Raw genomic sequence first — 16028 nt, 5'->3', positions numbered from 1 at the left:
ATATATTATCATATTGATCATCTATATAAAATTTAACATCACTAAAAAATTATTTAATATGTCAATGAAATGCATAAAAATTAGCGTCTTACCAAACTTTAACAAAATCATTAATTTTGATTTTTCTCTTTGACATATCAAATGATTTTCGATTAATGTTAAATTTTATAGAGATGATTTATATGATAATATCTTTCAATCCAAGAGTGGATTTTATTATGCGGATATGCGGTAAAGAGTTATCGAAGACGTCATTTCGTTATTAAGTTTGACACCTATGTTATATATATATATATATATATATATATATATATATAATATATATAATATATATTATATATATATATATTATATATATATATATATATATATAAGTGGCAAACGGACATGTTCGTCCCGTTTAGGCCCGACACGCATAAAAAAATGGACGCGGGGCAGTCATAATTGAGGATGCGGACCTAAAACCTAGGCCCACCCTACAAAAAAGTGAGGACGGGGAAAACCTGCGGACACTTCAATTTTTAAGTCTAACAACCAAAAGTATATGTAAATGTTTGTGTCCGCAAAAGTCCGCGAAAAAATGGGACAGGACATGACAAACACATTAGAGGGTGAGGGTCTGAGCCTATGGTCCGCCCACACTAAAGTGCGGACAAAGCAGACATGCCCAACAGGCCGGACTCGTTTTGTCTTTTATATATATATATATATATATATATATATATATATATATATATATATATATATATATATATATATATATATATATGTGCCGGTCAAATGTCTAAAAGCCTAGTCTCAACCCGATAAAGATCCACTCAAAATGATACCAACATATGAAAATCATTACATACGATATTCAAGGTACACAATTTTGATCTCCACTTTTACTACGTTCATCTTGAATTTTGAAATGACTTGGGTGTTGAACTGTTAACCTTCCAGGTCCGTTTCACGCCGTCATTTTAAAGATTAGCGCCACCAATTCAAGATTCATCGTCGACACCCATAAATTCTACTTTTATAGCAATAAATTCTCTCTTTGAATCAATCTTAAAAATAAAAGAAAATAAACTTTTCCTATTTTAACAAATAAAAGTTTGAAAAACAAACTTAAAAGATTTATATCATTGTTTAAATAATTTTTTATAGAAATAGAAGGTTAAAGTATAGTGGTAATAAAGAAATCCAATCATACCTATTTAATCATTCATCCCTAAGGAATAATCTAAACAAATGTATATAGAAACAAAAGGTTTAAGCTAATATAGACAAAAAGAAATTCAATGATACCTATTTAATCATTCATCCATAAGGAATAATCTAAACAAATGTTTATAGAAACAAAAGGTTTAAGGTAATATAAACATAAAGAAATCCAATGATACCTATTTAATTATTCATAAAAAAAAAACAATTTTGTATAAATAAATATTTATAGAAAAAACATGTATCTATAGTATAATTTTAAAAAAGACATAGGTTCATTGTACTCATTCTAATGTTTCGTTCAATCCAATCCAATAAATAATCATTTTTGTTTGAATGATACTATAACAAATACATAATAGTAGCAACTTAGTTATTTGTCTAAACAAAATGACAAACACAATAGAGTTCTTTGAGTTGAATTCAGGAGCCAAGATCCCATCCATTGGGGTAGGCACTTTTCAGATTGAACCCAATTTTATTGAAAAATCTCTCACCACAGCTATTAAGGTACATAACTTTAGTTTCATTTTTTAGTTTATTAAATTTCCAACCCACTTTTAAGTGATTATATTTCAAATTTAACAACATTTAGAACTTATTTGAATTCTCTTTTGAAAATTCAGGTTGGATACAGGCATATTGATTGCGCATCCAGATATGAAAATCAAGCAGAGGTAGTGATGATTTGAACCATGTATTTTAACTATATATTTCACTTTTTTGTTTTGTTTCTATATAGATTGGTAAGGCTCTCAAGAAGATTTTTGACGATGGTTTGATAAAGCGTGAAGAGCTATGGATCACCTCCAAATTATGGTTATTAATTTCTTATATTTATATTCAGAAAATATTATTAATAAAATACACATGCATAATTAATTGCTAAACCCCTCTTAATAACATTATTATTCAGGTGCACAGATCATGCTGAAGAAGATGTGCCAAACGCATTGGATAAAACTTTACAAGAATTGCAACTTGACTACATAGATCTTTATCTAGTATGTGTCATCACCTAAAAATAATCTTAAATAAATAAATAAATAAAAAATAAAATGTAACGACAGTGTCGATTTCTCAGACATATATTTTTTTAGAAGTTATGTAGTACTGATATCTCTAAAGAAAAATAGTGTTTATATTTGCGTCAGATATCTATATTGATATTTGTGATTATATTTTATTTATTTATTTTTTCAAATTATTATATGTAGCGTTGGAGTTCACTAATCTTCCTTTGACAAATTGCATTGATTCAATGGATAGATTCACCTTCCATTCAGCATGAAGAAGGGATCAATTGGAATGAAGCCTGAAAATTTCACAATGCTAAACATACCAAGGACATGGAAAGCAATGGAGGAGCTATATGACTCTGGCAAGGCTAAAGCTATTGGTGTAAGCAACTTCTCTACAAAGAAACTTCAAGATTTATTTGACATAGCAAGAGTGCCTCCAGCCGTTAATCAGGTGGAATTGCATCTTGGATGGAAGCAGCCAAAGTTGCATGCATTCTCTGCATCAAAAGGAATTCTTCTATCTGTAAGTTTTGATACTACATGTGTTATTTTTAGGCAAAATTAAAATTTGATTGTAAGTACCTATTTAATAATGTACTTACTTTAACAACTGAATATTTGTAACTCATATATTTTTCTCTCTAGGGATACTCACCGCTGGGTTCACCACAAGATAACAAAAATAACATCCTCAACAATCCAATCATCAAAAGTGTTTCTGAAAAATTGGGAAAGACTCCAGCACAAGTGTCTATAAGGTGGGGCTTGCAGATGGGGCATTGTGTGATTACAAAAAGCACAAGTGATCTTAGAATCAACCAAAATTTTGATATCTTTAATTGGTCAATACCTGAACACCTAATGACTTTGCTCTCTCAAATTGAAGAAACGGTAACTATATAGCTAATTTAATATTCCATATTTACATGAAAAAATAATTAAGAAAACGAGTTTCAAATGTAATTTTAAATCATTCTGTAATTGCACTCTCTGCAAACAATATCGTATTGCATATAATTTTTGTCTATCAGTACGGATATCCATAATTATAGGTAAAAAATTATTCGCACTAACAGATGATGAAATTTTTATTTTTACAGGGAAGAATACATGCTGCAGCTAGTTGTGTTCATCCGACCTGTGGTCCCTATAGAACCATTGAAGAATTATGGGATGGTGAAGTATGAGTGGGACACAACACATTGGGATTCCAAGCTGCTGTTGTCATTGTCTGCTACTTAGTGTTGTTTTTCTGTGGTTTTTGTTTTGCTGGTTAGTGTTTCCTCTTATTTTATGTTGGTTTCTTTGTTAAGGGTAAGAATACCCTTATACACTGAAGAACTTTGAGAATAGGGATTGAAAGTATCCCCTATACGACTGGAATAAAATGTTTTTCATATATTCCATTTGAGATTTCATCACACATTAAGAGAAAGAAACTATTTCTTTTATTTTCTTTTTCATTTCTTTCATTCCTTCTTCTAATGTTACTCCATGTAAATCTAAAATCTAAAATTGAAATTTTTTGAGATATTAGATATAATCTAAGTTGAGTTGTATGGTTCAAAGCTAAAACTAATTAGGGTTTAGGGTTTGTTACTTAGTTAGTTATTTTATTTAATAGTCAAGTCAGTTAGGTATATATAAATAGACACTTTATAATTCAGTTTCATCATTCATTCAATTCAATAATACAATTCTTATTTCCTTATTCTCTTTTTCTCTCCTCACTAAAAGTACTTCAAGCACTAACAAATTAATATCTAGAGCTCTGGTTAGATTCTTGACCGTGTTTTCAAGAATCACACGTCAGAGATCGTGCTTTCCGGAATCTTGGGTTGTTGTTGATTAGTCGATGCAAAGATGAATGGTAAAGAAAATTTACTAAACTTCCTTCCAACTCTTGACGGCAAGAATTGGCTTCGATGGAGAAAAACAGATGCAATATCTATTTGGCTTTCATGAAACTCTAGAAGTGGTTACTAATGGTTTTCCTATGGTTGGTGAAGATGAATCGACGCACAGAGAACCGCTCACAAGGATGCCAAGAAGAAGGATTCTAAGATGACATTTTACATCCAATCGATGATTGATTAGACTAATTTAGACAGAATTGCTCATGCTGAATCGCCGAAGGAGGCATGGGATATTCTTGTCAAGTACTATGAAGGAGGCGAGAAAGTCAAGGTTGTCAAATTGTAAACTTTGCGACGACAATATGAATTGTTGTCGATGGAAGAAGATGAAAAGATTGCAGGTTGTGTGTCGAAGGTGCAGAAACTTGTCCGTCTCATGAAGGGTTGTGGTGAAACCCTAACTAATAAGATGATAGTTGAGAAGGTAATGTGTATATTGACCTCTCACTTTGATCATATTAGCATAGCTATTCAAGAATCCAACAATCTTGAAACCCTAAAACTGGAAGATTTGGTTGGTTCGTTGGAGGCGCGTGAGATTAGGATTGTCGAAAGGAAATGAGTTCAAGACTCGATACAAGCACTATAGGCTCAGTCATGGAAGAGTAATGGTGGTTCCAACAAGTTTAAAGGCAAAATCGACAAGACTCAGGGCAAGAAATCTTGGCTGAATCCTCACAAGAATAAGGTCGATGATACAACTTCTGAATCCTCGAAAAGAAGAGAAGGAAATTCCTATCAGAAAGAAAAAGAAGAGAAAAAAAGGTGTGTAGTGCTATAATTATGAAAAGTGAGGTCACTTGGCCAAACATTGTTGGTACAAAAAAGATAAGGGATCGACAAAAGGCAAGAACGAATGAGCGAACCTTGCACATCAAGATTCATATGATTATGATGATATGGTGATTATGAATGCAGTTGCAGATGACCATGTCGAATCTAAGATCTGATTCCTCAACTCAGGTTGCTCGAATCACATGTCTGGTTGAAAAGTATGGTTAGTAGATTTTGATGAGTCAAAGAAGAGATAGGTCAAACTTGCTGATAATAACTCGTTGCAAGCTGAAGGTACTGGCAACATAGTTATTAGAAGGAGTAATGGAGCGAAAACCTTGATCAAATATGTACTATATGTCCCTGGAATAAAGTGTAATATGCTAAGTCTTGGACAACTGGTCGAAAAGGGGTTCTCAGTGGTTATGAAAGATGGATCCTTATAACTTTTCGAAATCCAGAATAACTTGGTCTTGAAATCTTCTCTATCGAAGAATAGAACATTTAAGACCATGATCAGTTCGACTGAGGTACAATGTCTGAAAACAGTTGTCGACCATAAAAGTAGTTGGTTATGGCATCCGAGGTTTGGCCATATGAATTTTAGGTTGCTCAATCAAGTGATCACTCAAGATATGATAATTGATATACCAAGTCTTGAGATGCCCGACAAACTCTGTGAAGGTTGTCTAGTCGGAAAGTAGTTCAGGAAGTCTTTTGTTTTGACTATGCCAATGGGATCCTCCTGCATACTCGAAGTTGTACATCCAAACGTATGTGGTCCTTTTGAGGAACATACCATTGGTGGAAACATGTATTTTGTTTTGTTTGTCAATTAGTTTAGTCGAAAGCTGTGGATCTATGTGGTCAAGAGAAATGACGAAGTATTCAAAATCTTTAAGAGATTCAAGATGCTTGTCGAAAACCAGAGTGAAAAGAAGATCAAGATTCTGCAAACAGGTGGAGGTGGTGAATACACATCTAAGATATTTGAAGCATTGTGGGAAAAACATGATGTTGATCATGACGTAACTGCTCCTTATACTCCTCAACATAATGGAATAGAAGAAAGAAGAAATAAGACCATATTAGACATGGCGAGATACATGCTGAAGCAGAAGAATTTGCCAAAATCCTTATGGGGTGAAGTTGTTTCGATTGCTGTTTATATACTAAATAAGTTCCCTACTAATAAGATGAAAAACAAGGTTCCTAAAGAAGCGTGGAGTGACAAACGACCACTGGTGAGTCATCTGAAGGCGGTTGGATCTATGTGTTACAAGCATATTCCTAATGCAAGAAGAAGGAAACTTGGTGACAAGAGTGAACCTATGATTCTGGTATGATATCACAAGATTGGAGCATACAAGTTGTTCAATCCAATTAATCAGAAGATTATGATTAGTTGAGATATTGTGATTTATGAAAATTATGTATGGGATTGTAATTCTAGTAATGCAATTGATAAGCTATTAATGAGCTATGATTTAGACGAAGTAATTAATGATGTCGAAGTTGAAGATATTATTGATATTCTAGTTGAAGTCGCAGTTTTTGCTGACATACCCGACACATTCGAAGTTGGAGAGGTTATGGATAACTTAAGTTAGAGACCTCAAAGAACTAGAGCTCGTCCAATAAGACTTCAAGACTATGAAGTGATTGGTGATGATGAAGTTACAACAGATGGAAAACTAGTTCATTTTGCTTTACTTGCAGGTGTTGAACCAATAAAATATATTGAGGCTTTAAAGAATATGAAGTGGAAGTCTGCTATGGTCGAAGATTTACAAGCAATCGAAATAAACAACACATGGGAGTTGGTTGAATTGCCAGCTCATACAAAAGCTATCGAAGTGAAGTGGGTGTTCAAATTGAAGCACAATATTGACAAATTGATAGCAAGGCATAAGAAGATATTGGTAGCTCGAGGATTTCTTCAGCGAGCAGGACTCGACTACTCTGAAGTCTTTGCACCTGTCGCAAGATTGGAAAATGTTCGACTAGCGGTAGCCTTGGTATGTAAGTAAGGCTGATCGACATTTCACTTAGATATGGAATCAACATTTTTGAATGGACCTTTAGATGAAGAGGTGTACCTCACAAAACCTCCTAGATTTGTGATTCATGAGGAAGCAAGGAAAGTGTACAAGTTGCACAAAGCGATCTATGGTCTCAAGCAGGCACCTAGAGCATGGAACAAGAAGATCGACTCATACTTGGTCGAATTGGGATTCGTCAAATGCAAATATGAGTATGGTGTCTATGTTTAGGTTGTGGCATAAGATATAACAATCATTTGCTTATATGTCGATGACTTGCTAGTAACTGGAAATAGCTTGAAGAACTTGTCAAAGTTCAAAGAGATGATGAGGAAGGAATTTGAAATGTCGAATCTGGGAAAGTTGTTATACTTCCTAGGTATGAAATTTCAAATGTCAAAGCTAGGTATGGTGCTACATCAAAGAAAGTATGTCAAGGAGATACTTGTAATGCTCGATTTTATTTAAATTATTTTTCGTAATTTAATTATGTGATAGTTGTGGTTGTGTTGTATTGATTGGTATTTTGATGTGTTGTGTTATCCTTGGTGTGGGATAGTTGCCTTAGAATTATACAAATTAAGGATTAGGATGTGTGTGAGTAAAAGTGTGGAAATGGTGGTGTGGTGAATAAAATTAATTAATTATATTAGTTATCATTTAGCTAATTAGTTAATATTCGTTGAATATTAATTTAATTAGTTAATTGAGTGAGTTATTATTATTATCACTAAAAACCTTTCCCCTTTCTAATGGATTTCAAAAAATTCAAATCATAAGATTAAATAATTTTCTTTATAGAGTCTAATAGCCTACCTTCATATTGAAAAGAATATCATAAGCAGGATTAAAAGTAAGAAGTGATGGTTATTTCAAACTTACTGTGAATCATAATTAATACATCGCGTGGTCCATCAAGCCAGCTCAACTCAGTTTCGGTGAGACTTGTTATCTATATGTTACTTGGATTAAGATTTGGTTTCACACACATCCTTTTTATTTTATTTTATTCATGTTATAACTCATCGACCATCAATTTTGTGAAAATAGTTTACCCATTATCATGCTGAAAAATCATACCAAATCTGACAGAATATAGGATTGTAACAAAACATTATGCTCAATAAAGTTTCTGATAAAAATGCTTTCATCATTCTTCTGCAAAACATTGTTTGAAGTTAAGATAATCAACCAGAGCCGCGATAATTCGCTCTTGATTTCATGGTCTCGAATAAAACCATTCTCATTTTCCTACTCTAATATAATGGAGAGGCGACTAGAACTTCTTGGTAGTGACAGTAGATCTTTTGCCTCATCCACAATTGTTGAATCACAAATTACATGCATCTTTTCCATCATGTATGCTCTAGCAATCAAAAGTTTTGCAAATATCACTTCTTGCTCTTTGCCTGTAAATCCTTTCAATGTGACAAATTTTAAGTTCTCAAAGAGCTCAAAATAGTACATTTCTCGTGTCTCCCAGAACATCGACTTAACATACGGTAGTGCACAATCATCATCATCATCATCATCAGTAGTAATATTGGAAGTTGAAGCTTTATTTGCTTTATTTGCCTGTAAAACACAATTACATCTCAAACATCATAGCATAATGAAGATTCAAAGTTTTCTAAAGTTACTACAAACATACCGGTATAGTGATTTTTAGAGTATTGAGAAGGCTGCACGACATTAGCACGTACGAAAGCGCCAAAACTTCTCTTATGTTGTTCAAATCCAAATCGATCGACAAGGTCAAAAGCTTTCGAAAAATGTTTATTGGTTGAGATTTCTGCATTGAAGAGATAGTTAGGGCAGCTGTATATATACTTAATCCATAGGAAACATAAGAAAATAATAGAATCCGAGAAAACTTACAAAAAGATCACTGCAATTTTCAAGAATATCTTGTGTTTTCAGAATGTTATTCCTTTCGTTATAACGTAATTGAGTCCTTTGATCAAATGGATTGTAGGCCGAACAGAAACTCCGAATATTCTCCGAGTAAATTCTAAGATCTTTCGGAGGGCAGATTATAGAATCAATCGCCAACACTTGAAGATCCTCAACCCTAACATGTATCTTTCCAACATTCAACCAAAAAAGCTCCAAAATTTTAAGAGATTTATTTTCAATCTTGATGCTATTGAACCCTTTCGACTTAACCAAACTAAACTTCTCCAAACCATAGCAATTTTGCAGAATTCCATTGATTGTAGTATCCACCATGAACATATTCTTGAGCTTCAAAACTTTCAACCTTTCGCAACTTTCGAATGCAGATAAAATTGAATCTTCGAGTTTGTAATTTGTCAATTCAAGCGAACTCAAATTTGAAAATATCCTAGCCTTAAAATAGTCCTTAGTAATTATATTAAGACGACGATTTAAATTCTCACACTCTAAACTCAAAGAACTTATCCTTTTTCTCTCTATCAAAAACTCAACCGAAGTTAAAACTTCGAAACCATTTTGGTGACGAAAATGTTTGAAGCAACCACTAATTAAATTACCCTTGTGTTGATGCAATATATGATTAACCGTGTTATTATATATCATAACATCAGTTTTTGTTGCTCTTTTTTTACCTGATGAATCTGTTTTCTTAGGGTTTACCATGCGAGTGCAATCAAAATCGAAGTGCGAAACACTTTTCCATAAATGTATCCAACGTTTTGATAAAATACTTGTTCTAAAAACTTCTTCAATGGAAAGATGGGATATTATAACATGCAGAATAAGATCTGGTAGATCACTAATGAAGTCTTGCATTTCATGGTTGAATATTAGTTTCGACATAGCTATTTTCTGCAAACAATCAAGATTTGCAAGATATTAATGTCACTCTAGGGTTTGATCTTATTGTATTTCTACACTAAATGTTCATGCAATGAATATAATGATGATGAAGAGAAACGAATTATATTGTATGATAAAACTAATACTAGTTAGAGAGTGTACCTGGAATGAAATTGGGTTGATACCTTCGATGGCTATGGTGAAATTTCAGATAAAACCTACCATTTGAGGAGCACAAAAAAACTAACTGTCTTGGAGCACAAGTTATGGCGAATTAATAGCAATTATATAAACTCATTAAATTGAGTAGTTAATGATATGATAGGATCTCATCATGATCTGTTTATTATTGATTAATTATTATGATAATATTGAATCTTTTTAAATTTATATCTATGTTTATAGGAAAAGAAGTGAATAATTTTTTTTTAAAATAGAATAAGAGTAGGTAAACAATATTAAATGCTTCATTTTTTAATTAATCTTTATGTATTGTTAATTTTTCAAGGTTTAAGTTATATATGGTAAATATATAATAAAAATGAAAAAAAAAGAGAGAATAAGAGTAGGTAAAAACTATTAAATAATTATTTTTATTTAAAAAGATAGAATAATAGTAGGAAAAAATCAATAAATGGTTTTTTTTTAGTTGCATTTTGTTCCATCTCGAAGCAAGACTTATGAGTAAATTGAGGTGGACTTCTAACGAGGTGGTGCAAGTTTAATTTTTGAGGCAGTTGTGCACATGGGTGGATTTGCACGGTACGAACTCCAATGCTCAAGTCAGTATTTGAGTCCCAAAAATGGTAGAGTGAAGTATGGAAATTGTGTGTATCTTAAGTCTTATGCATGATGTCGAGTTGATGGCCTTAGGAGAGCGAAAAAGTTTTTTGAGCCAGTCATAAGAGGAGTGGGGAACATGTGTATTAAATGTATTTTTCATCATTGAGACGCTTCACATGACCTTTAAATATGGGATTCTAGGTTCACGGATTAGGGTGTCGCACCCTCTTTTAGGGTGCTCAAGTACACTCAAGTGTTGTTGTGTTTTCCCAGGTAATATCTGACTATTGTCTTTCGTCTCTCCATTTCCTTTTAATACGAATCGTCGATCAACTCACCCTTATTTGCTTATATAAATATGGATTGGCTTTCTGGATGATTTTTCGCTCCTACCACAAATCGAAACACGTTTTGTCTTGGTGAAACCCTTGTTTCTTTCCTGAACATCTAGTAACTTTGAGTATAGTGCGCTTTCCTTTTGTTGGAGTAGTGTGTCTTCTGAGTCATCATCAACCTTTCATTCCTTTTGCTTGAAAACGTTTCTTTCCCTCAACTTCCCTCTAGGTACCATTCCTTGTCTTGAATCTTCTTTCATCACTTTCATTACTTCACGTTTACCATGGCTAATATTGATGGTCAACTTGTGGGTTAGGGGAGTAGCTTTAATGGTGGTGATTCTTTGTCATCTATAGGGGTAAAAACCCTAGATAACTCGAATATTATTTCCTCAGCGAATAATCGCCTTTACCCCGAATATAGTAATTATTTTGACAATTATGAGTTTGATTATTCTTATTATGAACGTTCTTTTGACAAAACAACCTCTAAGGAGTCTTCTTGTGCTTTCTTTGATGAGAGTGCTGAGAAATTCACTAATGGTGATCGAACAAATAATGTTACCTCTAATTCTCAGGGAGTAAACATTTCCCCATTTTTTCGACCTTTATCAGATGCATAAATTATTTCTTGAGATAAGCATAGGACTTATCATTTTATTAGGTCTTATAGAATTGTGCAGGGATGGCATTGTTTATTACCCTATGACTAGGAAGATACTCTATCCCGGGAACCGACTGATGCAAACCAATATTGCTAGGTAGATCCTGGCGTGTTAGGGCATATATATCTCTTTTTGATAATAAAACCAAAGTGGAAGGTGATCTCAAAGAAGTAGGCCCCCCCTTTGATTAGACGGTTTTCCCTATTGATTTCAACAAGAGGATTTGTAGCCACTTGAACGGGTTCTCCGTCGCTTTCTATGAATGCATGCTCATTCAGTTAACTTTCATATTTCCCTTCAACAAATTTGAAGGAGTGTTAAAGCATTTGAGAATTGTGTCCTCTCAATTATATTTTAACACTTGGGCTTTCGTGAAGGTGTTCTAGTTTTTGTGTGAATATCAGAATAGCAAGTCGTCTCTAAGTCTTTTCTTTCATCTTTTTATGGTAATGTGTACCTCCCAAGACTACTTGTGTTGTCAAGGGTTGATTTTGTTACGACAATATGTCATACATTTTGATCTTTATGTATAATTGCTTTTGCAGTCCTCATTTTATGTGTGCTAATTTACTTTGCTTTCATCTTTACAGATATCATGGCTTCATGTAGCATGGTTGCGGTAAAGAGTCTTTTCGCAGAAAATAAAAACTCGATTGCGAGTCAGTGGGGCTGTCAATTCTTCTCTTTATCCTTCTATTACCTCAACAGGAGTATTAGTGGAGAGAACTTCGAGAGATGTTTTGCCCCTGCTTGCATCTCAATATTCATCGGTATTCTCCGATCAAGACCAAACTTCTTCCACTAGGTTAGATAAGGGATCTGATGAATAAACTCAAACTTATTCGCACAACAACAAAAGAGGTCAAGACTAGGGTTCCTTCCAAGACGAAATCTAGAATAAGAGACTTTGGTTTTTCGATACTTCCCATGCCATATTTTTTCTACTCAGCATCAAAGCTTCGCTTACTATTCTTAGGTTCCTGTTTTTCTCTAATCAAGGTTTCCTACTTTCCTGTTTTTTCTGGTGCGGAGAAGATGAAATTAATACCAGAGGTTGCATTCATATGTTTTGCAGTGCCTCCGGGATGTCTATGGCAGATGCGGTCCGGGGGAAATTTTTGTACCAAGGCCATCCTTATGAGGGGTGAGATACCTGGAAGAGCAAGTATGATGTGACCGACCAAGACCGGTCTCAACTCCAAGATAAGATGTCAAGTCTTCTAAAAGATATGGCAAGATTGGTTGACCTTAAAAAGAGGTGGACACTTATGGAACTCCTTCTTATTTGGATGCCTAGTTGATTGACTTATAAGCATCCTTGGAAGCTAAGGAAAAGGCTCTAGAAATGGCGAAGGCTTATGTGGCGATGTTGACTTCCCAAGTTGCAACATCTAAAGATGCCCTTCAAAAGGAGAAGGATTCTCAAGTAGAAGAGCGGGAGCTCACAAGGAGAAGTTGTTGTCATAGGGGGAAAAATTGATGACGTTATTGATGAGGGCATTAACCCGCTTTTTGATCTTGTTATTTTGACCATCTTCGATCTTCCTTTCATCTTTTTTATTCCTTTTAATCGGTTTTAGGTTAACCTTGAGGTTTTCACTTCTATCAATCCCATTTTGGGGGGAACTGGAGCAATTATTTGACGTTTCGCCTCCACCCGTCCCATTTGTTGTAATTGGAGTAATTGTTTGGTGTTCGTCTTTAATCATACCATTTGTTGTAATTGGAGTAATTCTTTGATGTTCGTGATTACTCGTACCATTTGTTGGGAACTAGGATAATTTCTTGACGCTCTACCTTTAACTGTTCCATTTTTTGGGAACTCGAGTAATTCTTTAACATTGTTGGAAGTTGTTCCTTACCCAAGGTTATGTCCTATTCCACACCCCTAAGTTATAGCCTTTATGAGGTTTATGTATCATTGGCTCCATCGTTTATGCTCTTGGAGTTGCTAGCTTCCAGAAGGGTGTGATCCAGTTGCGACGTATTGCACTTTATTTTCTTGAGCCATGTTTTCTTGTTTGGGTGTGATCCAACCAAACACGGAGGTTTTAACTACGGAGAGCTACCAATAAAGATATTTTGCCACCAAGATAACCTCGAACCACTTGAGAGCTTTTAACATCGCGATAAGCTCACGAATGAAACGAGAATTTTAAAAACAAAGACCTCCCAACCAAATAGAGGTTTTATTAGGTTTACGTCAATAACCAAGCAAGAGCTTTTCAATTGGTTAAGATCAAAACGAAAAAAATTTATCACTAGAAAGATATTACAATAATACCCTTACACCAGGCTGAAACACCTCATTGATAAATGATTCACTCTCAAAGACACAAAGTCAAAAGTGAAGAAATATATATATATATATATATATATATATATATATATATATATATATAATATATATATATATATATATATATAGAGAGAGAGAGAGAGAGAGAGAGAGAGAGAGAGAGAGATGGATTTGATCAACACTAATGATTAAGACTTCACTTTAGAGTGTGGTCATCATCAACACTAGGTGTACTTGCTCAAAACTTGTGATAAAAACTTCACTTCAGAATGGTATCATTATCATATCTGCAAGTACGTAGATCTAAGTTCTTTCCCTTTTTATGACAAAAGAAACATAGGTGATAGATTGGAGTGGTTAAACTCCCCCCCAAAAATAGAGAGAGTATACCCTAATATCACTTAGAGTATACTTATCTCCCTTTTACATTTATCAGAAAGGTGAGAAAAACAATAAATTGATATGGGACATATTCAAGAACATAGATCACCAATGCAACACCCTAACCTCCCGCATATTTAAAAAGCGATCATGAAAAAAATTTATTTTAAAATCAGTATATGGTGTCACACCTCTCTCATAAAACATCATTCTCAACATCAAATTAAGCAGCGGAAATTAAAACAACTTCATCTCAACCTAAACGTCTCATATTTTCATAAAACAACTTAGTTCCAACATAAGGAAATAAATCCAACAACTCTCAAAAAAACATCGAACAATTGACAAACCTGCCTCGATGTTACACTATCAGAGCAAAATATGGAAATACTAAATAAACTCAAAAGTGATAAATAAAAACGAAGTAGGCATTTACGCCAAACCTTCCATTCAGCATCAGCTAATGCTCCTCTACCTGCGTATTTGTACCATCGGTACAACAAGCCACACAAGCAAACAAAAATGGATGAGGAAATACGTTTATAATGTTAACGGTGTATATAAACATTTAGGATAGTTTAATAGCAATATTCAACAACCACATAAAATAGTTCGTAGACATAGAACAATCACATATGCAAATTGATGCAATGTAATATGACCACCACTACTAATTGATAAGGGCCAAATTATGGTGATTATTTGCATGAAATAGTGGCACTTATTAACTTGATTCACTGGATTCACAAGTCAAAACCTCAACTTCTTAGCATGTAATATTGTGTAGTTTACTTAATTGCAACTCATTTTGTAAGTATGTTTGCATAGGAGGAGCTTTGGTCATAAATGTAATATGGTCATCACTACACACTCGAGAATATCTCGACATTTGTATGTTTTCACTCTCTTTTTACTTATTCCATATTTAATTCGTATATCTTTGTTATCTATGTTTGTATTATATCTTACTTCTTGTTATTGTATTTCTTACTTATGTGTTATTAGGACCCAATGCGTTTTCGATATCGTGTACATGAATATGTATCCCACGATCCTTTAAGAGAACCATATATTATAGGATGTGGATTTGGAAATCTCCTCAACATTGTCTCGTACTCGGTAGACTACAAGTTCATTCTTGCTTTGTTGGAGAGATGGAGACCCGAGATCCACACATTTCACCTTCCTTTCGGTGAGTGTATCGTCACACTTGAGGACGTATACATGTTGTTGGGTCTCCGTATAGATGGTAAGACCGTAAATGGTAAAGTAAACCAGGACAGCTCTATCTGCAACGAATTATTGGGTGCCCCTTTGTGTGACGACCAAATTGAGGGAGAGTCGTCCGGTCAAGCAAGGGGGAAAGGTATAAATTTAAAATATCTTAAACGATATCATGTGAGTATAATATTGTCCGAAGAATCAACCGAGTACAAAAAAATAATTAAAGTTCAGTGTTATATTATGATTTTATTTGGTAATTTTTTATTTCCAGAAAGTACAGGTAATTCAGTAAATATTATGTATTTACCGTTGTTACGCAACATTAATAAGGTAAGCACATATAGTTGGGATTCGGCTGTGTTGGCCCATCTATATAGTGCAATGTGTAAAAATGCAAAAAAAAGAATACTTGTATGTTTTTTTCATGTGCGTATTTGCTACAAGCATGAGGTTGGTCAAGAATGTCGTCATTCGCCCCGATAAATGAGAACACATTCATGTTCCCGTTTGCAACAAAGTAAGTGTAATACTTTACCATTTAATTAATTATATTTTATATTACAATTAATTATAAATAAT

General features: G+C 33.8%; 2 protein-coding genes across 2 annotated transcripts; one reads left to right on the top strand and one right to left on the bottom strand.

Moving 5' to 3' along the window:
* The first annotated feature begins 1545 nt into the window (after positions 1-1545).
* LOC127101010 (NADPH-dependent aldo-keto reductase, chloroplastic) lies at positions 1546-3654 on the top strand. Its single transcript, XM_051038318.1, has 7 exons — positions 1546-1719; positions 1836-1886; positions 1952-2028; positions 2126-2213; positions 2479-2754; positions 2877-3122; positions 3332-3654. Exons 1-7 carry the CDS (start codon positions 1600-1602, stop codon positions 3416-3418), a joined length of 945 nt encoding a protein of 314 aa, XP_050894275.1. The 5' UTR covers positions 1546-1599; the 3' UTR covers positions 3419-3654.
* Positions 3655-8214: 4560 nt separating this feature from the next.
* Positions 8215-10032, bottom strand: LOC127104770 (F-box protein At1g80960). Its single transcript, XM_051041928.1, has 4 exons — positions 9925-10032; positions 8842-9771; positions 8615-8755; positions 8215-8538 (listed from the first exon to the last, which is right to left on the bottom strand). Exons 2-4 carry the CDS (start codon positions 9760-9762, stop codon positions 8215-8217), a joined length of 1386 nt encoding a protein of 461 aa, XP_050897885.1. The 5' UTR covers positions 9763-9771; positions 9925-10032.
* Positions 10033-16028: the final 5996 nt, after the last annotated feature.

Source organism: Lathyrus oleraceus, chromosome 7, assembly GCF_024323335.1.
Source record: "Lathyrus oleraceus cultivar Zhongwan6 chromosome 7, CAAS_Psat_ZW6_1.0, whole genome shotgun sequence".
NCBI lineage: Eukaryota > Viridiplantae > Streptophyta > Magnoliopsida > Fabales > Fabaceae > Lathyrus > Lathyrus oleraceus.
This window is presented reverse-complemented; position numbering and strand designations above follow the sequence as displayed.